Source organism: Mobula birostris, chromosome 2, assembly GCF_030028105.1.
Source record: "Mobula birostris isolate sMobBir1 chromosome 2, sMobBir1.hap1, whole genome shotgun sequence".
Classification (NCBI taxonomy): Eukaryota; Metazoa; Chordata; class Chondrichthyes; order Myliobatiformes; family Myliobatidae; genus Mobula; species Mobula birostris.
In genome coordinates, this window is record NC_092371.1 from 142,895,620 (window position 1) to 142,919,699 (window position 24,080).

At 42.2% G+C, this 24,080-nt stretch overlaps 1 protein-coding gene across 4 annotated transcripts in view; it reads left to right on the forward strand.

Moving 5' to 3' along the window:
• Positions 1-24,080, forward strand: part of rngtt (RNA guanylyltransferase and 5'-phosphatase) — a 384,142-nt gene that overhangs the window by 119,862 nt on the left and 240,200 nt on the right. For all 4 annotated transcript variants that reach the window (XM_072249966.1, XM_072249979.1, XM_072249970.1 and 1 more), the window contains exons 9-10: positions 7,797-7,932; positions 13,664-13,735. In XM_072249966.1, coding sequence (XP_072106067.1) covers positions 7,797-7,932; positions 13,664-13,735 — 208 coding nt within the window. The remainder of the gene's footprint in view (positions 1-7,796; positions 7,933-13,663; positions 13,736-24,080) is intronic.

The window sequence follows — 24,080 nt, forward strand, 5'->3', positions numbered from 1 at the left end:
AACAGAAACGGAGGCAGGGCAGTCCCTCGTGGTGCTCCAGTGCCACTCATCACCATTTCAGACAGAGAACTACCCAGTCATACAAGGTAGTCAGTAATCCAGGAGATACTAGATATGTCTATGCCTGTCCTTTGCAGCTTCTCATTCAGAAGAAGTGGCTGTATTGTATTGAAGGCACTAGAGAAATCAGAAAATGGGATTCTGACATTGCTGCCAGCATCCAGGTGTGAGTGAGCTATCTGCAACAGGTAGATGATGGCATCATCCACTCTCACATGAGATTGGTAGGCAAACTGTAGAGGGTCCAATGAAGATCTCACCTGTGGTCCAAGGTAAGTCAGGACCAGCCCCTCTGTCACCTTCATCACATGACATGTGACGGCAATTGGTCTGTAGTCATTAAGTTTAGATGGGGTTGCCTTCTTGGGAAGAGGAACCAGGCAGGAGGTCTTCTATAGTACCAGTATCTTTTCCTGACTCAGACTCAGATTGTAAAGGTTCTGCAGACTTGCACATGCCTTCAGTACCCTGGGGCCAATACTGTCCAGTCCAGCAGCCTTGCCTTGATGTAGTCTCTCAAGCTGTCTCTTAACCTGATCTGCAGTCACAGTCAGGCAGGGGAAGGTAGTCATCCCATGGAGGCAGGATACTCCAAATTTGGGGGGGGGGGTGGTGCAGGGGTAGAGGGTTTGGAACACAAGCACTCACCAGAGGGGAGGGAGAGGTGGAGGGAGAAGGCTTCGGGGACAGGGAGGGTGGTGTGTGGTTTGGACAAGTGACATGGGACAGCAGGAGGTCCCATGCTGGACTTGTTAGAAAAAATAAGTTCAATTCGTTGGCCCTATCCAGGCAGCCTTTGATCTTCCTTTACCTTAACCTTGAAACCAATGATCTGCTTCATGCCCAACCACACATCCCTTATGCTATTCTAATGGACCTTGTACTCTTGTAGGAGTCTTTGCACTCCCTTATCCTTGTACTCAGTTCACTCTGTACTCGTCTAGTACTTGTCTAAATCCGGACTTGAAGGCTGTCTTCTTTTTCAAAAACTCTTTCAGGTCACTAGTGATCCAGGGCTTGTTGTTGTGGAAGCAGCATACAGCCCTGGCTGGCAAGATGGTGTTCTCACAGAATTTGATGTAGTCTGTGATACAATCAGTCATTTTGTTAATATCTTCCCTGTGTGGGTCACATAACACATCCCAGTCTGTCCTCTCAAAGCATTCCTGCAGTACCTCAAACAACAGGAATTCTGCAGATGCTGGAAATTCAAACAACACACATCAAAGTTGCTGGTGAACGCAGCAGGCCAGGCAGCATCTCTAGGAAGAGGTACAGTCGACTTTTCAGGCCGAGACCCTTCGTCAGGACTGACGAAGGGTCTCGGCCTGAAACGTCGACTGCAGTACCTCATTAGTATCATGAGTCTACCTCCATACAATCCTTGTTTTTTTTAGGGGTTCACAAATCTATTTACAGTTTCAAATTAAATGCAACTGCTATTAATCAACAAACCATTTAATCTGCTGTGGGGCCAAGATGGTACTGAGCACAATGTGACCCTCCCACAGTGTGACCCTTTTTTTATTACAAAACTATAAAAGTTTACTTACATCACATATACACAAGGTACAGACATTCAATATTTAGAAGGCAGTCATTATACTCGGATTAAAATCTGGTTAGTACCGTCTATAAAACAGTTAATACCATTGGGGGGGGGAGCCACCGTTCCCATTCCCAGAAGTCCCCCACTGTACCCATTGTGACTGCATGCTTCCTCTCCAAGGACAGCCGAGCAGGAATGTATCCTTGGAAAGGGGGCAGGCAGTCGGCCTGGGCAGTGCCCTCCATTTTCTGCCACTTAGGCATGTGAATGGCCATCTTGGCCAGGCCCAGGAGATCCTCGTCATGCCCTGACCCCTTCCGAACTGGGTGCCCGTACATGAGGAACATGGGACTAAAGTGCAGCCGGAACCTCAGCAGCAGCACCCTGAGAACTCAGAGGGGCTGCAACCTCTCACATTCCATGTAAGCATGGTACAGAGATCCCTCCCGCCCACAAAATGGACAGGCGGGCAGGTGAACCTGCTCAAAAGGCTGCTGCTGGACAAGGGGCACACACCTGGGTGAGCAGAGCCAGGTTATGATCAGGTCTGCCAAATGGGGGAAGGGCAGTGGCACTGTATGTGTCCTTTACATTCGCATACAGAAGGTCCGGTGTTCTGTTATCCCATGTAGGGTAGCTGACGTATTCATAAAAAGTTGGTATTGTTGCCTTGAGAGAAACATGATTAAAATCTCCAGTAACAGCCACAAAAACATTAGTATACTAAGTTTGTATTCTGGTGATGGTCGAAGGAATAGCATCCCACGTGTCAGCCAAAGCTTGAATGTAAACACCAGTTAAAACTGCAGTTGAGCATTCCTGAGGCAAATAATGTGGTATATCCCAACAGCTAAGAGCTCAATGTCCGGGCCATCTAAATGCTCCTTTACAGTAACGTGTGTGTGATTACACCATCTTTCATTTACAAACACTGCAATCCCTCCTCCCTTCTTATTGCTCAGTGTAACATCTCTGTTTGCTCTGATGGCTTTGAAGCCGGGTATGGGAGCACAATGGTATGGAAAATACCCGTGTAGCTAGGTCTCAGTTAAGCACAGAATATTGCTCCCTCGTTATTCCCTCTGGGTCTTAATCAGTGCACCAAACTCATCCATCTTATTTCCCAAGAACCTTACATTTCCCATAATGATCACGGGGATAGAAGGCTTACATTTCCCCCCCTTAGCCTTAACCTTCGCTCCGGCCCTGCAGCCTTGGCGTTGCCTCCTAAGCTCCTGTGGGAACTCAGACCACACACTGGGCAGTAGCGTTGTTTGTTAGCTCAATCAAATAGTCCCTTAAATGGTCAAAGGGGAGGAGAAGATGTAAATGGTAGTGGAATTATGATGGTGACAGAAATATGCAAAAGAGCAAGGTACCTCCACGGTGTTAAGCTTATCAGTGATAAGTGCTTTTCCAAATTAGTATACAGGTGTCCCCCGCTTTTCGAATGTTCGCTTTACGAAACCTCACTGTTACGAAAGACCTACATTAGTACCCTGTTTTTGCTAACAGAAGGTGTTTTCACTATTACGAAAAAAGCAGCGCACGGAAAAAAATCAGCGCGCGATAAAAGGCATCGCACGCCCCGAGCAGCCGCTCTTCCCTGGATTTGGAACTGCATTCTCGCCGGCATTGCTTAAACATGTGCCTGTGAGCAGCCGTTTGCAAGATGAGTTCTATGGTATCGGAAAAGCATGAAAGAGCTCGTGAGGGTGTTACACTTAGTGTAAAACTAGACATAATTAAGCGTTTCGATCGTGGTGAACGAAGTAAGGACAAAGTGAGTTTGGCTTGTGGAAGCTGATGAAGATGATGTTGAAGAGGTTTTGGCATCTCATGACCAAGAACTAATAGATGAAGAGCTGAGCAATTGGAAGAGGAAAGGATAACAATCGAAACCGAATGAGTAATGATAAAGTACAACTTTAATTTTGAAAGGGTACGTAGGTTTAGGGCATATTTGCAGGATGGTTTGAGTCCTTACAAAGAACTGTACGATAAAAAAATGCACGAGGCTCAGCAGTCAAGCAAGCCTTCCATATCAGCCACAGCAGACAACGAACCTCGACCTTCGACATCGAGGCAGGCAGTCATAGGAGAAGATGAGCTGCTTGCCCTAATGGAAACAGATGACGAATAGATGACACCCCAGTGTCCCACCACCCCAACACCCAGGCCGCGGACAGTTAGCGATTCGCGGAGAATGCAGCGGTAGCCGGGAGGCACACAGCACATCTTTTAGAAAAAAGCCGAAATAAACATGCTAATTAATTAGGTACCACCCGACACATAATTGTCGGCCCAGATCAGAGGTGATTGCTGATTGTGTTGCCTCTGATCTGGGCTGACAATTATGTGCCGGGTGGCACCTGATTAATTAGCTTGTTTATTTCGGCTTTTTTCTTAAAGATGTGCTGTGTGTCTCCCGGCTACCGCTGTACCCCTGCATGCTTCGCGGCAATATATTGGTTCGCTGTCCAGAGGCTGGGGGCCACTGCACCACGCAAACTCCGACAACTCAGCCTAACACACCACCATCAGTGTGCTCGGCAAGCTGACTTCTCAATTCCCGTAAGTGATACTACACTGTACATACATTATTTCTACGTTATACAGGCTGTGTATTTTTACGTGTTATTTGGTATGATTTGGCAGCTTCATAGCTGAAAGGTTACTGGAGCGCGCTTGCGCCGTGTTTTTGCCAACGGCGCTTGCGTGAGATTTTCGCTACGGAGAACAGTTCAGGCAATGATTGTGGAAAAGTATTTCTACTTTATATAAGCTGTGTATTTATCATATCATTTCTGCTTTTACTATATGTTACTGTTATTTAGGTTTTATGTGTTATTTGGCATGATTTGGTAGGTTATTTTTGGGTCTGTGAATGCTCACAAAATTTTCCCATGTAAATAAATGGTAATTGCTTCTTCGCTTTACGACATTCCGGCTTATGAACGGTTTCATAGGAACGCTCTACCTTCGGATGGCGGGGGAAACCTGTAATGTAAGACTCAGAAGGGAACTTGTAGAAGGTGGTTTTAATGTGCACCAACTGCACTTGAACCTAGTATTTGCTTTGGGAAGTGCTATTGGAGTGGCCTGGACAAATTGCATTTTGCATATTGCACATTGCTGTCAATGTTTAGGGTATTCAGTGGGATGCTGATCAAAGGTGCTGCCTTGGAACACTCACAACACGCTGGAGGAACTCAGCAGGTCGGGCAGCATCCGTGGAAAAGATCGGTCGACGTTTCGGGCCGGAACCCTTTGTCAGGGCTGTAGGGGGAAGGGGCAGAGGCCCTAACTTTTGTTGGAGCTGTAGTCATCCTGACCAAGTGTGGATTTATTCCATCACACTTCTGTCTTATAGCATGTAAATACAGGGACGTCTTTGGGATATTAAGAGCTAAGTCACTCACTGCAGGGCGTCCAGCTTTTGAATCAATGAGATCTAGAGCTGGTCTAGTTGAGTTTCTGCTCAGTGGTGACCTCCAGGGTGTTGACAGTGGGGAAAATTGGTGATGGTACCACTATTAAAAGTCATGTGTTATGACTCCAAATACTACTTAGGAAGTTTCTTTGTTTCAATTTGCTTTAATGTTGTATTGAAAGTATTTTGATGTGCGATATTTGTTCAGTATCTATCTTGTAATTTTGATGTTACACATAAAATAGTGAATAGTGTAGTTTATTGGATGTTAAATGTAATGTAATTCAGTGGATGTTTGACTTTATTTTCATTTTAGAGATTTTCAGCATCATTTATGGTTTTATGACTCATCATTTACTTGAAAGTGGACCCAGTGAAATTCATGCTCTTTGAAAGGATGTAATCTAAATAATGGATTCATTCTTTTTGTATTTGAATGATCTGTGTATTATAGCTATAAAGCTAATAGATGGCAGAATGCAAATATCAATCCTGCACTCAAGAACTTAGAATTATTCCATGTATTATAAGCATATTTGTTTTTCAAATTGGTGCTTTCTTCAGTTTCTTAAAGCACAAATCTGAAATCTTAGACTATCTTAGTAACTCTGCTGCTTGGCATTAAAGCACGGATAGTTATCGTTATTCCAAAAGTTGCACTTTGTATTAATATATGGTCTATAATTGTAGTACACTCGGGTATAATCAATAAATGGATGCACATCAAGGTAAAATGGGACATATTAGATAGTGTGACTGAAAGACTCATGGAATAAAAGGATCAGTGTGGATAAACTTTGGCTTATAGAGTCATAGAACTGTACAGCACAGAAACAGGCTCTAGGTACAACTTGTCCATGCCAACCATGTTGTCCATCATATTTGGATCATATTTCCCTGAACCTTTCCTATCCCTATACGTGCCCAAATTTTAAATGTTGTAATTGCATTTGCTTCTACCACTTACCCTGGCAGCTTGTTCCACATACCCACTACCTTCTCTGGAAAAATTTGCCACTCAGGACCACTTTGAATCTTTTCCCTCTCATCTTAAGTTTGTGTCCACTGGCTTTAGACTCCCCTACCCTGGGTGGAAAATTATGATCATTCACCTTTTCTAAGGTCAGCCCTCAGTCTTGTATGCTCCAGACAAAAGAAGCTCCAGTCTAGCCAGTGTCTCCTTATAAACTTAAGCCCATCAGCTCTGATATTTCAGATTGGAGGATAGTAGAAAAAGTGATGTTCTGAAGTGTAAAGTTATACCATTGGCAAAAGAAGAAAAGATAGAAACATAGAAAACGTACAGCACAATTCAGGCCCTTTGGCCCACAAAGCTGTGTCAAACATGTCCCTACATTAGAACTATCTCGGCTTTACCCGTAGCCCTCTATTTTTATAAGCTCCATGGAGCCATCCAGGGGTCTCTTAAAAGACCCTATGGTTTCCGCCTCCACCACCGCTGCTGGCAGCCCATTCCACGCACTCATCACTCTCTGCTTTAAAAAAAACTTACCCCTGACATCTCCTCTGTATCGACTTCCAAGCACCAAGATGCAGGAACAGAATCACCTGGTTGATTCTTGTTAAGGTGTAGAATTTGAAGGATACTTGAAATGGGAGAGATCTTGGAGAAATGTTACAGCCCAAGGCAGAGGCACTTTTGGTCAAAGAACGAAGTATCAGGGGGCAAAGGAATTACTGCAAGTACTGAATCACTAATATAATGAATAATCAATGTCCATTACAGCCTGACATTTCAGCAGCTCCCATCGATAACATTTAGGCCAAGCAATTTCAAATATATGAATAGAACTGGTGAACTGATTTTTTTCCCCACAGGTATACACATGGAGCCTCTCCCTCCTCCACATGGTGTTTTGCACACATAAGTCAATGTCTGTGTCTTCACTTTCTACGGTCATTTTATAGGTTTCAGGATTGTAGTTTATTTTGCTTGTTTCTTCTCTATCCAAGGGCTAAAGAAATAATCCCTCACTGTGACTTGTATGTTTACCATAGGCTTTTCTATGCATAATAAACTTAATCAGATTAAAATCCTTGAGCTGTCCATTTTACCTATATTAGTATTCCCCTTGCTGCACTAATTACCTAAAATTACATGGACATGTTTGTAGACAAAGTCATAGAGTTGGTGATATGAACCAGTCTTGGTTTGACAGGAAAAATTCTGTTTGCCGAGAACCACCCAGCCTTTTAAACCAACATAAGAATAAGTACAAGGGATAGTATTTTATGATTTTAGCTGCTTTCCATTCAGTTTTGTATGGTAGTACTGGGTGCACAAGAAGACCGGTGTGTTAAAACTATAACCAGTATATATTTTTTTCTGTTAGTTCATTTTTGTGTTTGAATAAAGCATACTTTTGAATAATTTTATGTAGTCTACTTCATTAGCCAGTAAGGAAATTGATAATATTGTTCTCTTTAGCTTCTGTAAGGGTTTAGTATGCAAAACTTGATTACGGGTAATCAGGCAGCAATTGATGCAGAAATCCTTTACGCTAAGTCACATAATTAGACAAGCCAGTGCGAAGGAAATCTATTAGGACTTGGAAATCTAGTTAGATGTGTGTAAGTATTTGGTTAGAATGCCAGAATTACTGATTTGGTTGTAGTTGAGATGGTATTAAAGTGTTATGATTTCTAGTACCTTATTTCCCAGTTTTGCAAAGTCCAGTCAGTGTTTTTGAAGCATATTAGTGAACGCTTTTGGTATTTTTGTTGTTGCTTCAGGTATATGATGCTCATTGATGGCAAGAATGAAGTGTACATGATTGACCGAGATTTTGCAGTCTTTCATGTGGCGAACCTGGAGTTTCCTCTTCGGAAGGATCTTCGTGTTCATCTGAGTAATTCCTTACTGGATGGGGTAAGAAAGCTTTCTAAAGTGACTGTTTTAGGACAAAGCAACCAACATTTGTTGGATTTCTCTTTAATGTCATTGTGCAAAAGAAAATATTGCTGAGAAATTAATTGTAAAGTATGGTTCTTGTTATGATGTGAACAGAGGCTTTCTGAGTTCAATCGAATGATGATGACAGTTGTGTGAAAGGCCCCTGCTAACATGTTCTGGGAAATTGTGTGGTGGGACCCTTGGATCCACCCATGTAGCCCTAGCTAAAAGCAGAGTGTTGATGTCAGGCAATACTGAACAGGCAGACACTGAATAGCCTTCCTGATTTTCTTTTTCTGGAGAGAACTGGCCTTCCAAGCTAGCTTGCAGGCTTTGAATGGTGGCGGCTGGGGCTGACTGTTGGGGTGGGTGATCAATCATCCAGCAACAGCTTTAGAGAGAATGAGTACGAGTGATTGGTGGGTGGCTTCATCCTTGGAGAGTGGGTGGTACTCGGGACAAGTGGGGGGGGGGTGGGAACACTGTAGGGGCAGTGGAGTACAGTCATCATCTGTAGCTCCTGAACTGCAGTTGAAGCCAGTTATCCTCAATCTATAAGGATTACTAAACAAAAGGGAAAAGGGAAAAGAGATGAGGGAATGTGTTCAACAAATAGCATAATGCAGTGGATTCTGGTTAATTGGGTCACATTTTGGCCCAATTTTTGGCTGCTCATAGTTTCATAAAGTAGTTAATAAGGTGTAAAAAGGCAAACTAGCATTAACTTGAGTTAAAACAGTAACAAATTATGTATTTAAATTAAATACAGAACAAATTAGAGCACCATCAATGCTACTACAGTAAAACTATGTGTTATTTAGGTAGTACAACTGTCTACAACTGTCCTGCTGAAGGGTCTCTGCTCGAAATGTCGACTGTTCTTTTTTCCATAGATGCTGCCTGCTGAGTTCCTCCAGCATTTTGTGTATGTTTGGATTTCCAGCATCTGCAGAATTTCTCTTTTTGTATTAGTTCCTAATAGTTATAGGTGGAGGACTTCATCCAGTGTACGCTGCTGTGTTCTTTTGATTGACTGTAAATTAGTGTAGACACCAAATGCAGTTAATGGTCTGCCTTCATTGCCTTCCTGCATGAAGTAGTGTCACAATTCAACAGTAAATTTTCTGGCATCGTTTGTAGTCACTAGCTCAAGTTCAGATGTGTCACTTCCATAACTTTCCTCATCTTCCTATTTCCCACCCTTATGTTTTGATACAATGCTTTCCACAATTGCATCCTCCAAATCTCATTTTCACTGTAACATTCAAAATGATCGTTGATAAACGAAGGGAATCTTGGCTATTTTCTTGATTATAGTTTTTATATTTTAAGAGTTGTCCCAAATAAGCAGCTGTCCCAATTAACTATGGCCCAATTTGCAGAATCCGCTGTAGTACAATCTGTTTTGGAGATGTTGGCTGAGAAATAGGTAACAACCAGTATGCTGAGAACTGAATTGTTTACCTTCATATACTGCTATGGCATTATTTTCTACAACTTAAAAGGGAAGGTAGAGATTCAATTTAATGTTCCATGTAGAAAAAATTGTCTTCATTGCTGAATTGTTTCCTCAGTACTGAAGTGAACCTTATGTGTATTATGTGCTCATTTCATGGAGTGTGAATTGCACTAGAATCCTCTGGTTATGGTGACAGTGTTGCCATTACGCTAAAATATTTTCAGTTGATTCAGGTTTGTTTTGTATGGCAATATTCCTTTTGTGTCCTTTAAAATATTGTTCAATTATTAGATAGTTGAAAGTTTTTTGCCATGCTATATTGATTTCTATTTGATTATTGCAATGCATATATACTGGAATAAAAAACATTTTTCATAAACTTTGAAGCTAACTTGTGTTGATATATTTCATTTTTCAATTGGAGCAAATGAACTTCAATATGTCATTGGAAAGTAAAAGGACTTTTGTTCAGCGTATTGCAAAGCTGCATAATTAATTTTGTAGTGCTGTTGTTGCTATTGGTTCAAATTCTTGGCCAGCAGTGAGGTGAACACCTGGTTAATTAGCTTTTGGTTGCAATGGTTGAGAATTAAGGTACAAATACAGAAAATTTGTTGCTTGTGATATTACCATGAGAATTCCCTTATTCGTCCGATCTATCAGATATCTTATTAAATCATTTGATGGTTGACACCTCTGACAAAAACACACTCATTTATTACTTCCTTACACAATGGGTTTAGGTTGTAACCCTAGATCGCAGTGAATCTATTTGACTAATTCAGTGAATAAACATGGGACTGAAAACAGTTTGAAAACATGCAGATCAGAGTTTCAGGGATCAAATTCCTTGTTTGAAGTGAATTTGATGATCTAAGTTGGTGTTTTACAAATGATTTGAGTTTTTGTGCTAGAATGGGAAATGTCAGCTGAGATTCACCATTGCAAATGTGTTTCTCTGTGCTGAATTCAACATGAGGTTTGAGGAAATGCTCACGACAATAACAGCATGGCAGTAAATACCTCGTGTCAGTGGAAGTCATTCATTGTCCAAAGAGAGAAGGCTATGGAGTAACGGTTATCGTCATTGGAGATCAATCATCCTAGCCTTATGGTATCATTGCATTATCTCCTCAGGACAATGTCTGCGACTCAACCACCTTCAGCTGCTTCATTAATTTCCATCATAAGGCTGGAAGTGTGCAAGTTCATTAATGATTATATTAATGAAATGTTCAATCCCATTTGTAATTCCTGTGCAAGTGAAGTATTTCATGCCACAAGAGTACCAGACAATTACCAATCCCATCAGGGGAGACTCTAACAATCTATCCTTAACATTCAATGGCATAATAATTGGAGTGCTCCATCTTTAACATTCTGTTGGCTCACCGTTGGAATGGTCAGCTAAATAATATTACTACAAGAGCAGCTTAGAGATTCAATCTTCTGTGGTAAATGAATTAGCTCCTGATATTCTAAAGGCTTTCCACCGTCTAAAATGTATTTGCTAGGATTGTGATGAAATACATTCCACTTAGTTGAATAGGTGTAGCTCAAGCTCAATATGGCTAACACGAAAGGGCACAGTTTTAAGGTGCTGGGAAGCAGGTACAGGTGTCAGGAGTAAGTTTTTTACGTAGAGAGTGGTGAATGTGTGGAATGGGCTGCTGGCGACGGTGGTGGAGCTGGATACAATAGGGTCTTTTAAGAGTCTCCTGGATAGGTACATGGAGCTTAGAAAAATAGAAGGCTATGGGTAACCCCAGGTAATTTCTAAAGTAAGTCCATGTTCGGCATAACATTGTGGGCCGAAGGGCCTGTATTGTGCTGTAGGTTTTCTATGTTTCTAACAACTAAAATACTAATGCCATCCAGGATAAAGTAGTCTGTTCCATCTCCCTAAACTTTCATTCCCTCTGTACTGGTGCATAGTGCCTGCAGTGTGTGCTATTTACAGATGCAATGCAGTTACTCTCTGGACTACTCCATTATCACCTCCCAGACCCATGGTCCCAGACTCCTAAGTAGATCCAAGGACTTTATGTTCAAAGATCATTACCACAATGTTCACAACAATTTGTACACCATCCTGAGTTGGAAATGTACTTCAATTACATGGGTCTAAATCTTGGAACTTGCTTTGTAGCAGAGCTGTGAAAGTACATGAAGCAAAGGGTTTGCAGCAGCTTAAGAAAGGCATTAAGGGGTGGACAATAAATGTCGGTCTTGCCAATGATAGACAAATAAATAAAGTTGAAAACTCTTTGAGGGCTTGCTGATTTTTCCTGTGGTCAAATGAGTAGCTGACACCTGTTCCTTTGACCAACACGAGGGTTGGTGCCATCACTAAAGTACGAGGAAGCTGCTGGTGTCAATTGAACTCCATCCCATGTAAAGAGACAGAGAAACAATTGGCTGCAAAATAATTTTTTCTCTGGGTTGCAGAGCTTGAATCGATAATATTCTAACTGCAGTGAAGAGTACAAAGCGGTTCAGTGCTTGGCAATTATGGGTGGTGTAATTGAACTTGAGGCTCAATTGGAAAGCTGACAAAATTGAAATGTCACCATGATCAATGTGACTGTCAATTTGTGTGGGGTGTAAGTGTGCTGCAGTTACTGGCTTATATATTGTTGGAAATGATGGTAATATGTGAACAGCAGCAGGTGGCACAGATGGGATAGCTGTTGGATCTGACCCTTTCCAAAAATTATTGCACTGTTTAAAAGAAAAAGAAAGATATTACTAGTAACATATGCATCGCTTTTTCTCTTCTTAGGTTTAATTCTTAGGTATGTAAAAATATTAATGCTGAACACTGTTTAAGCTTAATTTTTAAACATTTCAAGAGGGAAAGGTACCTTTTGCTAGGCTATAATATTATTTGAAGTTCCTTCTGAGATCATTCTCAGTTCACGTGTTTTTTGGTTTCGTTCCTAATAGTTTTTCTGTTTAGCATGAGTGTAAAAGCATGAGTCTAATCATTTAAGCACTCATATGTAGTGTTATGCACTGATAGGTTGGAGTTGCAGTACTGTACTTTGCCTATAAACATTTTAGAAGAAATGTTGATTGCTATTTCTTTGGAGGAAAGGGAAAGGAGGGGTATAAAAGTAGTCCTCTGGCTCAGAAATGTGATCATAGTGACTGCATATGGATTTAAATACCATGGAAGTTTTTGGGGTACTTGAGGAATGCACTACATTGTCTGGTTGATCATTATTGACAGCTGCTGTGCACAAGTATACAGGTGCAATAAAAATACTGCTGTTTTGAAATTTCCCATAAGAAATATTTGAACTATGATTTGTGCTGCTGAACTATTTCAAATTGGCAACAATTTATAGTACTTTAGGCATCCAGTTTGGACTTAAGCTGCAACAGACAAGTTAGAAATCTGTTTTATGTTCTGGGCAGTAAAGCTTCATGGTTTGGTGGATAAGATAATCTGATAAGGAAATTGCTTTATTGATTTATAAAACTGGCCAGATTTAGTCAATGATGAGAAGAAAGAACTATTTATTGCAACTAGATTGATATTGCCACCTGACAGTTCTGATTGATCTCAGTACCTAGTGTAACATTAGCATCAGTGAAGAAATTATTTAAAATATATTTTGGATAAATATGGCTGGTGCAGCTGGAGAGATAGGATAGGGTGCAATGCTAGCAACTGAGTGAAGAGTGATTTTTTTTTTGTTCCTCTGAATTTTAAAATTTTTTTCATTTTACATGTTCCTCAATAATAGGTGTGATTTTCCTAACTTACTCTGTGATGAATAACACAGAAATTAAGGCGCACCCATGTTTTGTCTGTAATGTAACATCCATTGCACCAGTGCATCTCAGTACTAGGCTTTTTCTATTATAAATTTCATTATTAGCCGTTCCTTCAAACCTAATGAAATGTGGAATGTTAAATTGATCAACATATTCATAACTGAAAAGTTTTTGAAATTAATTGTAAAATTGTCGTGTCCCTTGCTGCATTTTAGAATTTTATATATATTAGAAAAAATTTTCTGGTTTGGTTAGTTCTTGTAGAGCATGTGTTATTGGATAATATTTTAAAATCAATATCATACTTTATGCTAATAGGTACAATTACTTTAATATAGCAAGCGGATTTTAAGTGAAGTTACAATTGAACAATTAACATTTGAATGCCTGAACTTCGTTATATTACTCGAATCACACATCAGATTTATGTGTCAAAGTGCTAATTTTTTTTTCTTTTGTTGTTAGGAAATGATCATTGACAAAGTAAATGGACACCCTGTTCCTCGATACTTGATATATGACATAGTAAAATTTAATGTAAGTATTAGCTTTGTTATTGGATTATTCCTTTAATAATTCTTACTATTTTCTAGCAGTGAGTTGAACATAAAATGAATTTTATATGGAGCGGTATTTGAAGTTGATTTATTTTTGTTCAGTTTTCTTCTAGAGGATTTGTTTTAGCTTTCGCATGAAAGTGAAAGAGGTAGCTGAGACATTAAAGTTGTTACTTCACAGTGAATTATCTTAAACAGCAAATAAGTAAATGCATTTACACTGCACTTTGAACTGCATTGATTGCCCAACAATTTCTTTACAAAAATTTTCAATTTAGTCTGGGCACATGTAAGTGATAAAGATTGTAGAGGACATTACCTCAAGGGAAGGACATTTTGGTAACCTCCAGGTGATTGAGGTCTGGATGGGATGTGATGGCCTGTGTTGTAAGATAATTTAATTTGATTTCGTTTAGAAATTACACAGTTACTCTCAAGGTATGTGTTCACATTTACATTATAGATGTACATCATTTGTCCTTGGATCAAAACTTGGTTCTTTTTGTTAATTTATGAATAAGCCTGTAAGATAGTTTTAAAAAATATGCATTTTCAAAAATGCAAACTACAAATAATCCAGAAATATTCAATCATAAAAGATAATTCTAAAATTGGCATTGGTGGGTGATGTACAAGTACTGTGCAGTATTAAGTACTTGAACTTTCTGGTCTTCCAGTGATTATTGCTCTTATAATACTTATCACAGATATGCTTGGATGATGTGTTGTGCAAAAATAAAAACTTTTGGGGTGGGTATCTTTAAGACTAGTTCTTTCTAGATTTAAGAAAATTAGAGGAGAAAAGCAGTTTATGTTCCTGTAGAAGTTTTTAAAAGAAACTGCACCCCCCCGCCCCACATCTCCTTTGCAATTACCCCACCCCCTTAAAAGCATGCCCTCTGGTGTTAGACATTTCAACTCGGAGAAAAAAATATTGTCTATTTACTCTTATCTATGCCTCCCATAATCTTATAAACCTCTATCAGATCTCCCCTTTACCTTCAGCATCCAGAGAAAACAACCCAGGTTTGTCCAACCTCATTATAACACATGCCCTTTAATCCTGGCAACAGTACAGATCCCTGTGGAGCACCACTAATGAGAGACCTCCTGCTAAAATGACCAACACTCACAACACGCTGGAGGAACTCAGCAGGTCGAGCAGCATCTGTGGAAACGATCAGTCAATGTCTCGGGCCGGAACCCTTCGATAGGACTGAAGAGGGAATGGGCAGAGGCCTTATAAAGAAGGTGGGGGGAGGGTGGGAAGGAGAAGGCTGGTAGGTTCCAGGTGAAAAACCAGTAAGGGGAAAGATAAAGGGGTGGGGGAGGGAAAACAGGGAGAGGATAGGCAGGAAAGGTGAAGAAGGAATAGGGGAAAGCACAATGGGTATTAGAAGGAGGCAGAACCGTGAGGGAGGGGGCAGAGTGAAATTGGTTTAGGGGAAGGAATTACCGGAAGTTGGAGAATTCAGTGTTCATACCAAGGCGCTAGAGACTACCTAGACGATATATGAGGTGTTGCTCCTCCAACCTGAGTTTAGCCTCAGCATGGCAATAGAGGAGGCCATGTATGGACATATCCGAATGGAAATATGAAGCAGAGTTGAAGTGGGTGGCAACTGGGAGATCCTGTCTGTTGTGGTGGACAGAGCAGAGGTGTTTGACGAAGCGGTCCCCCAATCTGCGTCAGGTTTCACTGATGTAGAGGAGGCCCCACCGAGAGCACCAGATGCAATAAATAACCCCAACAGACTCACAAGTGAAGTGTTGCCTCACCTGGAAGGACTGTTTGGGGCCCTGAATGGTGGCAAGAGAGGAGGTGTCGGGACAGGTGTAGCGCTTAGGCTTACAGGGATAAGTGCCAGGTGAGAGATCCGTGGGGAGGGACGTATGGACCAGGGGGTCGCAGAGGGAACGAATCCTGGGGAAAGTGAAGAGGGGTGGAGAGGGAAAGATGTACATAGTGGAGGCGTCCTGTTGAAGGTGTGGAAGTTGCAGAGGATAACGTGCTGGATCCGGAGGCTGGTGGGGTGGTAGGTGAGGACAAGGGGAACTCTGTCCCCGTTGTGGTGGCGGGAGGATGGGGTGAGGGCCGAAGTGTGGAAAATGGAGGAGATGCTGGTGAGGGCATCTTTGATGATGGCAGAAGGGAAACCACGATCCTTAAAGAAAGAGGACATTTGAGATGTCCTGGAATGGAAAGCCTCATCCTGGGAGCAGATGCGGCAGAGACGGAGGAACTGGGAATAGGGAATCGCATTTTTGCATGTAGCAGGGTGGGAAGAGGTATAGTCGAGGTAGTTATGAGAGTCAGTGGGCTTGTAGAAGATGCCAGTGGACAGTCTGTCTCCAGAGATGGGGACCGAGAGATCAAGAAAGGGGAGAGAGGTGTCTGAGATAGACCAAGTGAATTTGAGGGCTGGGTGGAAGTTTGAAGTAAAGTCGATGAAATTTACAAGCTCAGCATGGGTGCAGGAAGCAGCACCAAAGTAGTTGTCAATGTAGCAAAGGAAAAGTTGGGGGAGCAGTACCAGTATAGGTTTGGAGAACAGACTGTTCCACATAACCAACGAAGAGGCAGACATAGCTGGGGCCCATGCGAGTGCCCATAGCTGCACCCTTGGTCTGAAGAAAGTGGAAGGAGCCAAAAGAGAAGTTATTAATTGTGAGTACCAGTTCCACCAACCAGAGGAGGGTAGTGGTGGTGGGGAACTGGTGAGGTTCCTTTGGCCACTTCCCTCTGTCTGTCTATGGGCAAGCCAGTTTTGAATACAAATGGGCAATTCACCATGGATCTCTTAATCTTCTGGATGAGCCTCCCATGAGGGACCTTATCAAATGCTTTACTAAAATCCATCCACAGCTCTACCTTCATCAATCACCCTCATCACCCTGTTTAAAAAATTCAATCAAGTTAGTAAGACACGACTTGCCCCACACAAAGCTATGTTGACTCTCGCTATTTAGGCCATGGTTTTCCAAATGCTCATCAATCCCATCCCTAAGAATTCTCTATAGTAACTTTCCTACCACTGACGTGATACTCATCGGTCTATGGTTTCCAGGCTTATTCCTTGCTTTCTTCTTGAATACTGGAACAACATTAGCTACCTGCTAGTACCTTGGGACCTCACCTGTGGCTAGAAGGGGCACAAAGATATTGGTCAAGACCCAACAATCCCTTCTCTTCCCTCTCTCAATAATCTGGGGTATATCCCATCAGGCCCTGGGGGCTATCCACCTTAATGCTGCCTCTTTTATCTTGAAATGTCCCAACGCATAAATTCATTCAGCATTGATCTTCCTATCCTTCATGTTCTTCTCCTTGGTGAATAATGATGTAAAATACTCAAGGACCTCACCCACAGTCTCCGCATCCAAGCAAATGTTTCCCCTTTATCCCTGAGTCGTCCAGCCCTCTCCCTGGTTATCCTCTTGCTCTGGATGTATGTATAGAATGCCTTGGGATTACTTGCCAAGGATTTTTCATGGTTCCTCTTGGCTGTTCTAATTCCTTTCTTGAGATCTTTTCTGGCTTCTTATAATCCTCAGTTGCTGTGCTTAATTCCAGCTTCTTAAACTTTACATACTTCTCCATTTTCTCCCAGACATAATATTGATTTATATAATCATATAACCATATAACAATTACAGCACAGAAACAAGCCATCTCGGCCCATCTAGTCCGTGCGGAACGCTTACTCTCACCTAGTCCCATCTACCTGCACTCAGCCCATAACCCTCCATTCCTTTCCTGTCCATATACCTATCCAATTTTTTTTAAAAAGACAAAATCGAGCCTGCCTCTACCACTTCTACTGGAAGCTCGTTCCACACAGCTACCACTCTCTGAGTAAAGAAAATCCCCCTCGTTTTACCCCTAAACTTTTGCCCCTTAACTCTCAACTCATGTCCTCTTGTTTGAATCTCCCCTGCTCTCAGTGGAAAAAGCCTATCCATGTCAACTCTATCTATCCCCCTCGTAATATTAAAAACCTCTATCAAGTCCCCCATCAACCTTCTACGCTCCAAAGACTAAAGACCTAACTTGTTCAACCTTTCTCTGTAACTTAGGTGCTGGAACCCAGGTAACATTCTAGTAAATCTCCTTTCTACTCTCTCTATCTTGTTGACATCTTTCCTATAACTCGGTGACCAGAACTGTACACAATACTCCAAATTTGGCCTCACCAATACCTTGTACAATTTTAACATTACATCCCAACTCCTATACTCAATGCTCTGGTTTATAAAGGCCAGCATACCAAAAGCTTTCTTCGCCACCCTATCCACATGAGATTCCACCTTCAGGGAACTATGCACCATTATTCCTAGATCACTCTGTTCTGCTGCATTCCTAAATGCCCTACTATTTACCGTGTATGTCCTATTTTGATTAGTCTTACCAAAATGTAGCACCTCACATTTATCAGCATTAAACTCCATCTGCCATCTTTCAGCCCACTCTTCTAACTGGCCTAAATCTCTCTGCAGGCTTTGAAAACCTACTTCATTATCCACAACACCACCTATCTTAGTATCATCTGCAGACTTACTAATCCAATTTACCACCCCATCATCCAGATCATTAATGTATATGATAAACAACATTGGACAGATCCCTGAGGCACATCACTAGTCACCGGCCTCCAACCTGACAAACAGTTATCCACCACTACTCTCTGGCATCTCCCATCCAGCCTCTGTTGAATCTATTTTACTACTTCAGTATTAATACCTAACGATTGAACCTTCCTAACTAACCTTCCATGTGGAACCTTGTCAAAAGCCGTACTGAAGTCCATATAGACAACATCCATCGCTTTACCCAAGTCAATTTTCCTAGTAACCTCTTTAAAAAAATTCAGTAAGATTTGTCAAGCATGACCTTCCACGCACAAATCCATGTTGACTGTTCCTAATCAGACCCTGTCTATCCAGATAATTATATATACCATCTCTGAAGAATATTTTCCATCAATTTACCCACCACTGACGTCAAACTTACAGGCTGATAATTGCTAGGTTTACTCTTAGAACCCTTTTTAAACAATGGAACAACATGGTTCGGGAGGGTTTAAACTAATTTGCGAGGGGGATGGGACCCAGAGCGCCAGAGCAGTGAAAGAAGTGCACGGAGTAAAGCCAGATCTAACATACAGAGAGGCTTTGAGGAAAGAGAAGCAGAATAAACGGTGTAAAGACTATAAGGTAGAAGGGCTGAAATGTGTGTCCCTCAATGCAAGAAACATCAGTAACAAAGGTGATGAACTGAGAGCTTGGATACATACATGGAATTATGATGTAGTGACCATCACAGAGACTTGGCTGGCACCAGGGCAGGAATGGATTCACAATATTCCTGGATTTCAGTGCTTTAAAAGGGATAGAGAGGGTGGAAAAAGGGGAGGAGGGATGGCATTACTGGTCAGGGATACTATTACAGCTACAGAAAGGGTGGGTAATGTAGCAGGATCCTCTTTTGAGTCAGTATGGGTGGAAGTCAGGAACAGGAAGGGAGCAGTTACTCTATTGGGGGTATACTGTAGCCCCCCTGGTAGCAGCAGAGATACAGAGGAGCAGACTGGGAGGCAGATTTTGGAAAGATGCAAAAATAACAGGGTTGTTATCATGGGTGACTTTAACTTCCCTAATATTGATTGGCACCTGATTAGTTCGAAGGGTTTAGATGGGGCAGAGTTTGTTAAGTGTGTCCAGGACGGATTCCTGTCACAGTATGTGGACAGGCCGACCAGGGGGAATGCCATACTAGATCTAGTACTAGGTAATGAACCGGGTCAGGTCACGGATCTCTCAGTGGGTGAGCATCCGGGGGACAGTGATCACCGCTCCCTGGCCTTTAGCATTATCATGGAAAAGGATAGAATCAGAGAGGACAGGAAAATTTTTAATTGGGGAAAGGCAAATTATGAGGCTATAAGGCTAGAACTTGCGGGTATGAATTGGGATGATGTTTTTGCAGGGAAATGTACTATGGACATGTGGTCGATGTTTAGAGATCTCTTGCAGGATGTTAGGGATAAATTTGTCCCGGTGAGGAAGATAAAGAATGGTAGGGTGAAGGAACCATGGGTGACAAGTGAGGTGGAAAATCTAGTCAGGTGGAAGAAGGCAGCATACATGAGGTTTAGGAAGCAAGGATCAGCTGGGTCTATTGAGGAATATAGGGAGGCAAGAAAGGAGCTTAAGAAGGGGCTGAGAAGAGCAAGAAGGGGGCATGAGAAGGCCTTGGCGAGTAGGGTAAAGGAAAACACCAAGGCATTCTTCAATTATGTGAAGAAAAAAAGGATGACAGGAGTGAAGGTAGGACCGATTAGAGATAAAGGTGGGAAGATGTGCCTGGAAGCTGTGGAAGTGAGCGAGGTCAGTGAATGCTTCTCTTCGGTATTCACCAATGAGAGGGAACTTGATGGTGAGGACAATATGAGTGAGGTTGATGTTCTGGAGCATGTTGATATTAAGGGAGAGGAGGTGTTGGAGTTGTTAAAATACATTAGGACAGATAAGTCCTGGGGCCTGACGGAATATTCCCCAGGCTGCTCCACGAAGTGAGAGAAGAGATTGCTGAGCCTCTGGCTAGGACCTTTATGTCCTCGTTGTCCATGGGAATGGTACCGGAGGATTGGAGGGAGGCGAATGTTGTCCCCTTGTTCAAAAAAGGTAGTAGGGATAGTCCGGGTAATTATAGACCAGTCAGCCTTACGTCTGTGGTGGGAAAGCTGTTGGAAAAGATTCTTAGAGATAGGATCTATAGGCATTTAGAGAATCATGGTCTGATCAGGGACAGTCAGCATAGCTTTGTGAAGGGCAGATCGTGTCTAACATGCATGATAGAGTTCTTTGAGGAGGTGACCAGGCATATAGATGAGGGTAGTGCAGTGGATGTGATCTATATGGATTTTAGTAAGGCATTTGACAAGGTTCCACATGGTAGGCTAATTCAGAAAGTAAGAAGGCATGGGATCCAGGGAAGTTTGGCCAGGTAGATTCAGAATTGGTTTGCCTGCAGAAGGCAGAGGGTGGTGGTGGAGGGAGTACATTCAGATTGGAGGATTGTGACTAGTGGTGTCCCACAAGGATCTGTTCTGGGACCTCTACTTTTCGTCATTTTTATTAACGACCTGGATGTGGGGGTAGAAGGGTGGGTTGGCAATTTTGCAGATAACACAAAGGTTGGTGGTGTTGTAGATAGTGTAGAGGATTGTCAAAGATTGCAGAGAGACATTGATAGGATGCAGAAGTGGGCTGAGAAGTGGCAGATGGAGTTCAACCGGGAGAAGTGTGAGGTGGTATACTTTGGAAGGACCAACTCCAAGGCAGAGTACAAAGTAAATGGCAGGATACTTGGTAGTGTGGAGGAGCAGAGGGATCTCGGGGTACATGTCCACAGATCCCTGAAAATTTCCTCACAGGTGGATAGGGTAGTTAAGAAAGCTTATGGGGTGTTAGCTTTCATAAGTCGAGGGATAGAGTTTAAGAGTCGTGATGTAATGATGCAGCTCTATAAAACTCTGGTTAGGCCACACTTGGAGTACTGTGTCCAGTTCTGGTCACCTCACTATAGGAAGGATGTGGAAGCATTGGAAAGGGTACAGAGAAGATTTACCAGGATGCTGCCTGGTTTAGAAAGTATGCATTATGATCAGAGATTAAGGGAGCGAGGGCTTTACTCTTTGGAGAGAAGGAGGATGAGAGGAGACATGATAGAGGTGTACAAGATATTAAGAGGAATAGATAGAGTGGATAGCCAACGCCTCTTCCCCAAGGCACCACTGCTCAATAGAAGAGGACATGGCTTTAAGATAAGGGGTGGGAAGTTCAAGGGGGATATTAGAGGAAGGTTTTTTACTCAGAGAGTAGTTGGTGCGTGGAATGCACTGCCTGAGTCAGTGGTGGAGGCAGATACACTAATGAAGTTTAAGAGACTACTGGACAGGTATATGGAGGAATTTAAGGTGGGGGGTTATATGGGAGGCAAGGTTTGAGGGTCAGCACAACATTGTGGGCTGAAGGGCCTGTACTGTGCTGTACTATTCTATGTTCTATGTTCTATGAGCAGTACACCAGTCCTCCAGCACCATCCCTGTTTCTAATGACATTTGAAATATTTCTGTCAGAGCCCCTGGTATTTCTACACTAACTTCCCTCAAGGTCCTAGGGAATATCCTGTCAGGACCCGGAGAGTTATCCACTTTTATATTCCTTAGAAGTACTAGTACTTCCTCTTCTTTAATCATCATAGTTTCCGTAACTACCCTACTTGTTTCCCTTACCTTACACAATTCAATATCCTTCTCCTTAGTGAATACCAAAGGAAAAACATTGTTTAAAATCTACCCTTTTGGTTTGGCTCCACACATAACTGTCCACTCTGATTCTCTAAGGGACCAATTTTATCCCTCACTATCCTTTTGCTATTAAAATAGCTGTAGAAACCCTTTGGATTTATTTTCACCTTACTTGCCAAAGCAACCTCATATCTTCTTTTAGGTTTTCTAATTTCTTTTCTTAAGATTCTTTTCACATTCTTTATATTCCTCGAGAACCTCATTTACTCCAAGCTGCCTATATTTATTGTGGATCTCTCTCTTTTTCCGAACCAAGTTTCCAATATCCCTTGAAGACCATGGCTCCCTCAAAGTTTTAACGTTTCCTTTCAAACTAACAGGAGCATTAAGATTCTGTACCCTCAAAATTTCACCTTTAAATGACCTCCATTTCTTTGTTACATTCTTCCCATAAAACAAATTGTCCTAATCCACTCCTTCTAAATCCTTTCGCATCTCCTCAAAGTTAGCCTTTCTCCAGTCAAAGATCTCAACCCTAGGTCCAGTCCTATCCTTCTCCATAATTATCTTGAAACTAATGGCATTTTGATCACTGAACCCAAAGCGCTCCCCAACACATACCTCCGTCACTTGACCTGTCTCATTCCCTAACAGGAGATCCAACACTGCCCCTTCTCTAGTTGGTACCTCTATGTATTGCTGCAAAAAACTTACCTTGCACACATTTGACAAACTCCAGACCATCCAGCCCTTTTACGGAATGGTCTTCCCAGTCTACGTGTGGAAAATTAAAATCTCCCACAATCACAACCTTGTGCTTACTACAAATATCTGCTATCTCCTTACAAATTTGCTCTTCCAACTCTTGCTCCCCATTAGGTGGTCCATAATACACCCCTATAAGTGTTACTACACCTTTCCCATTCCTCAATTCCACCCAAATAGCCTCCATAGACGAGCCCTCTAATCTACCCTGCCAGAGCACCGCTGTAATATTTTCTCTGACAAGCAATGCAACACCTCCCCCTCTTTCCCCTCCGATTCTATCACACCTGAAGCAATGAAATCCAGGAATATTTAGTTGCCAATCACACTCTTCCTGCAACCATGTTTCACTAATAGCTACAACATCGTATTTCCAGGTATCAATCCATGCTCTAAGCTCATCCACCTTTCTTTTAATGCTCCTAGCATTAAAATAGATGCATTTAAGAAACTCTGCACCTCTTACTCTCTGTTTATTCCTAATGGTGCAAACAACTTTATTATCTTTTTCTTTCTTCTCCCCTACGTCTTCGGTCTGAGTGCTCCCCTTCTCTGTCACCTGCCTATCCTCCCTCACACACTGTCTATTAGCTCTCTCTATATGTGAACTAACCTCCTCTCTCCTAGTCTGTTCAATTTCATTCCCACCCCCACCCCCAACCATTCTAGTTTAAAGTCTCCCCAGTCTCGCAAATCTCCCTGCCAGGATATTGGTCCCCCTCGGAGTCAAGTGCAACCCGTCCTTTTTGTACAGGTCACACCTGCCCCAAAAGGGGTCCCAATGATCCAGAAGCTTGAATCCCTCCCCCCTGCTCCAATTCCTCAGCCACGCATTTGTCCTCCACCTCCTTCCATTCCTACTCTCACTGTCGCGTGGCACAGGCAGTAATCCCGAGATTACTACCTTTGTGGTCCTTTTTCTCAACTCTCTTCCTAACTCCTTATATTCTCCTTTCAGGACCTCTTGCCTTTTCCTACCTATGTCATTGGTACCTATATGTACCATGACCTCTGGCTCCTCACCCTTCCACTTCAAGATATCTTGGACGCGATCAGAAACATCCCAGACCCTGACACCAGGGAGGCAAACTATCATCCGGGTCTCCTGACTGCATCCACAGAATCGCCTATCTGACCCCCTAACTATAGAGTCCCCTATTACTACTGGCCTTCTCTTCCTTTCCCTACCCTTCTGAGCTACAGGGCCAGACTGTGTGCCGGGGGCATGGCCACTGTTGCTTCCTGAGG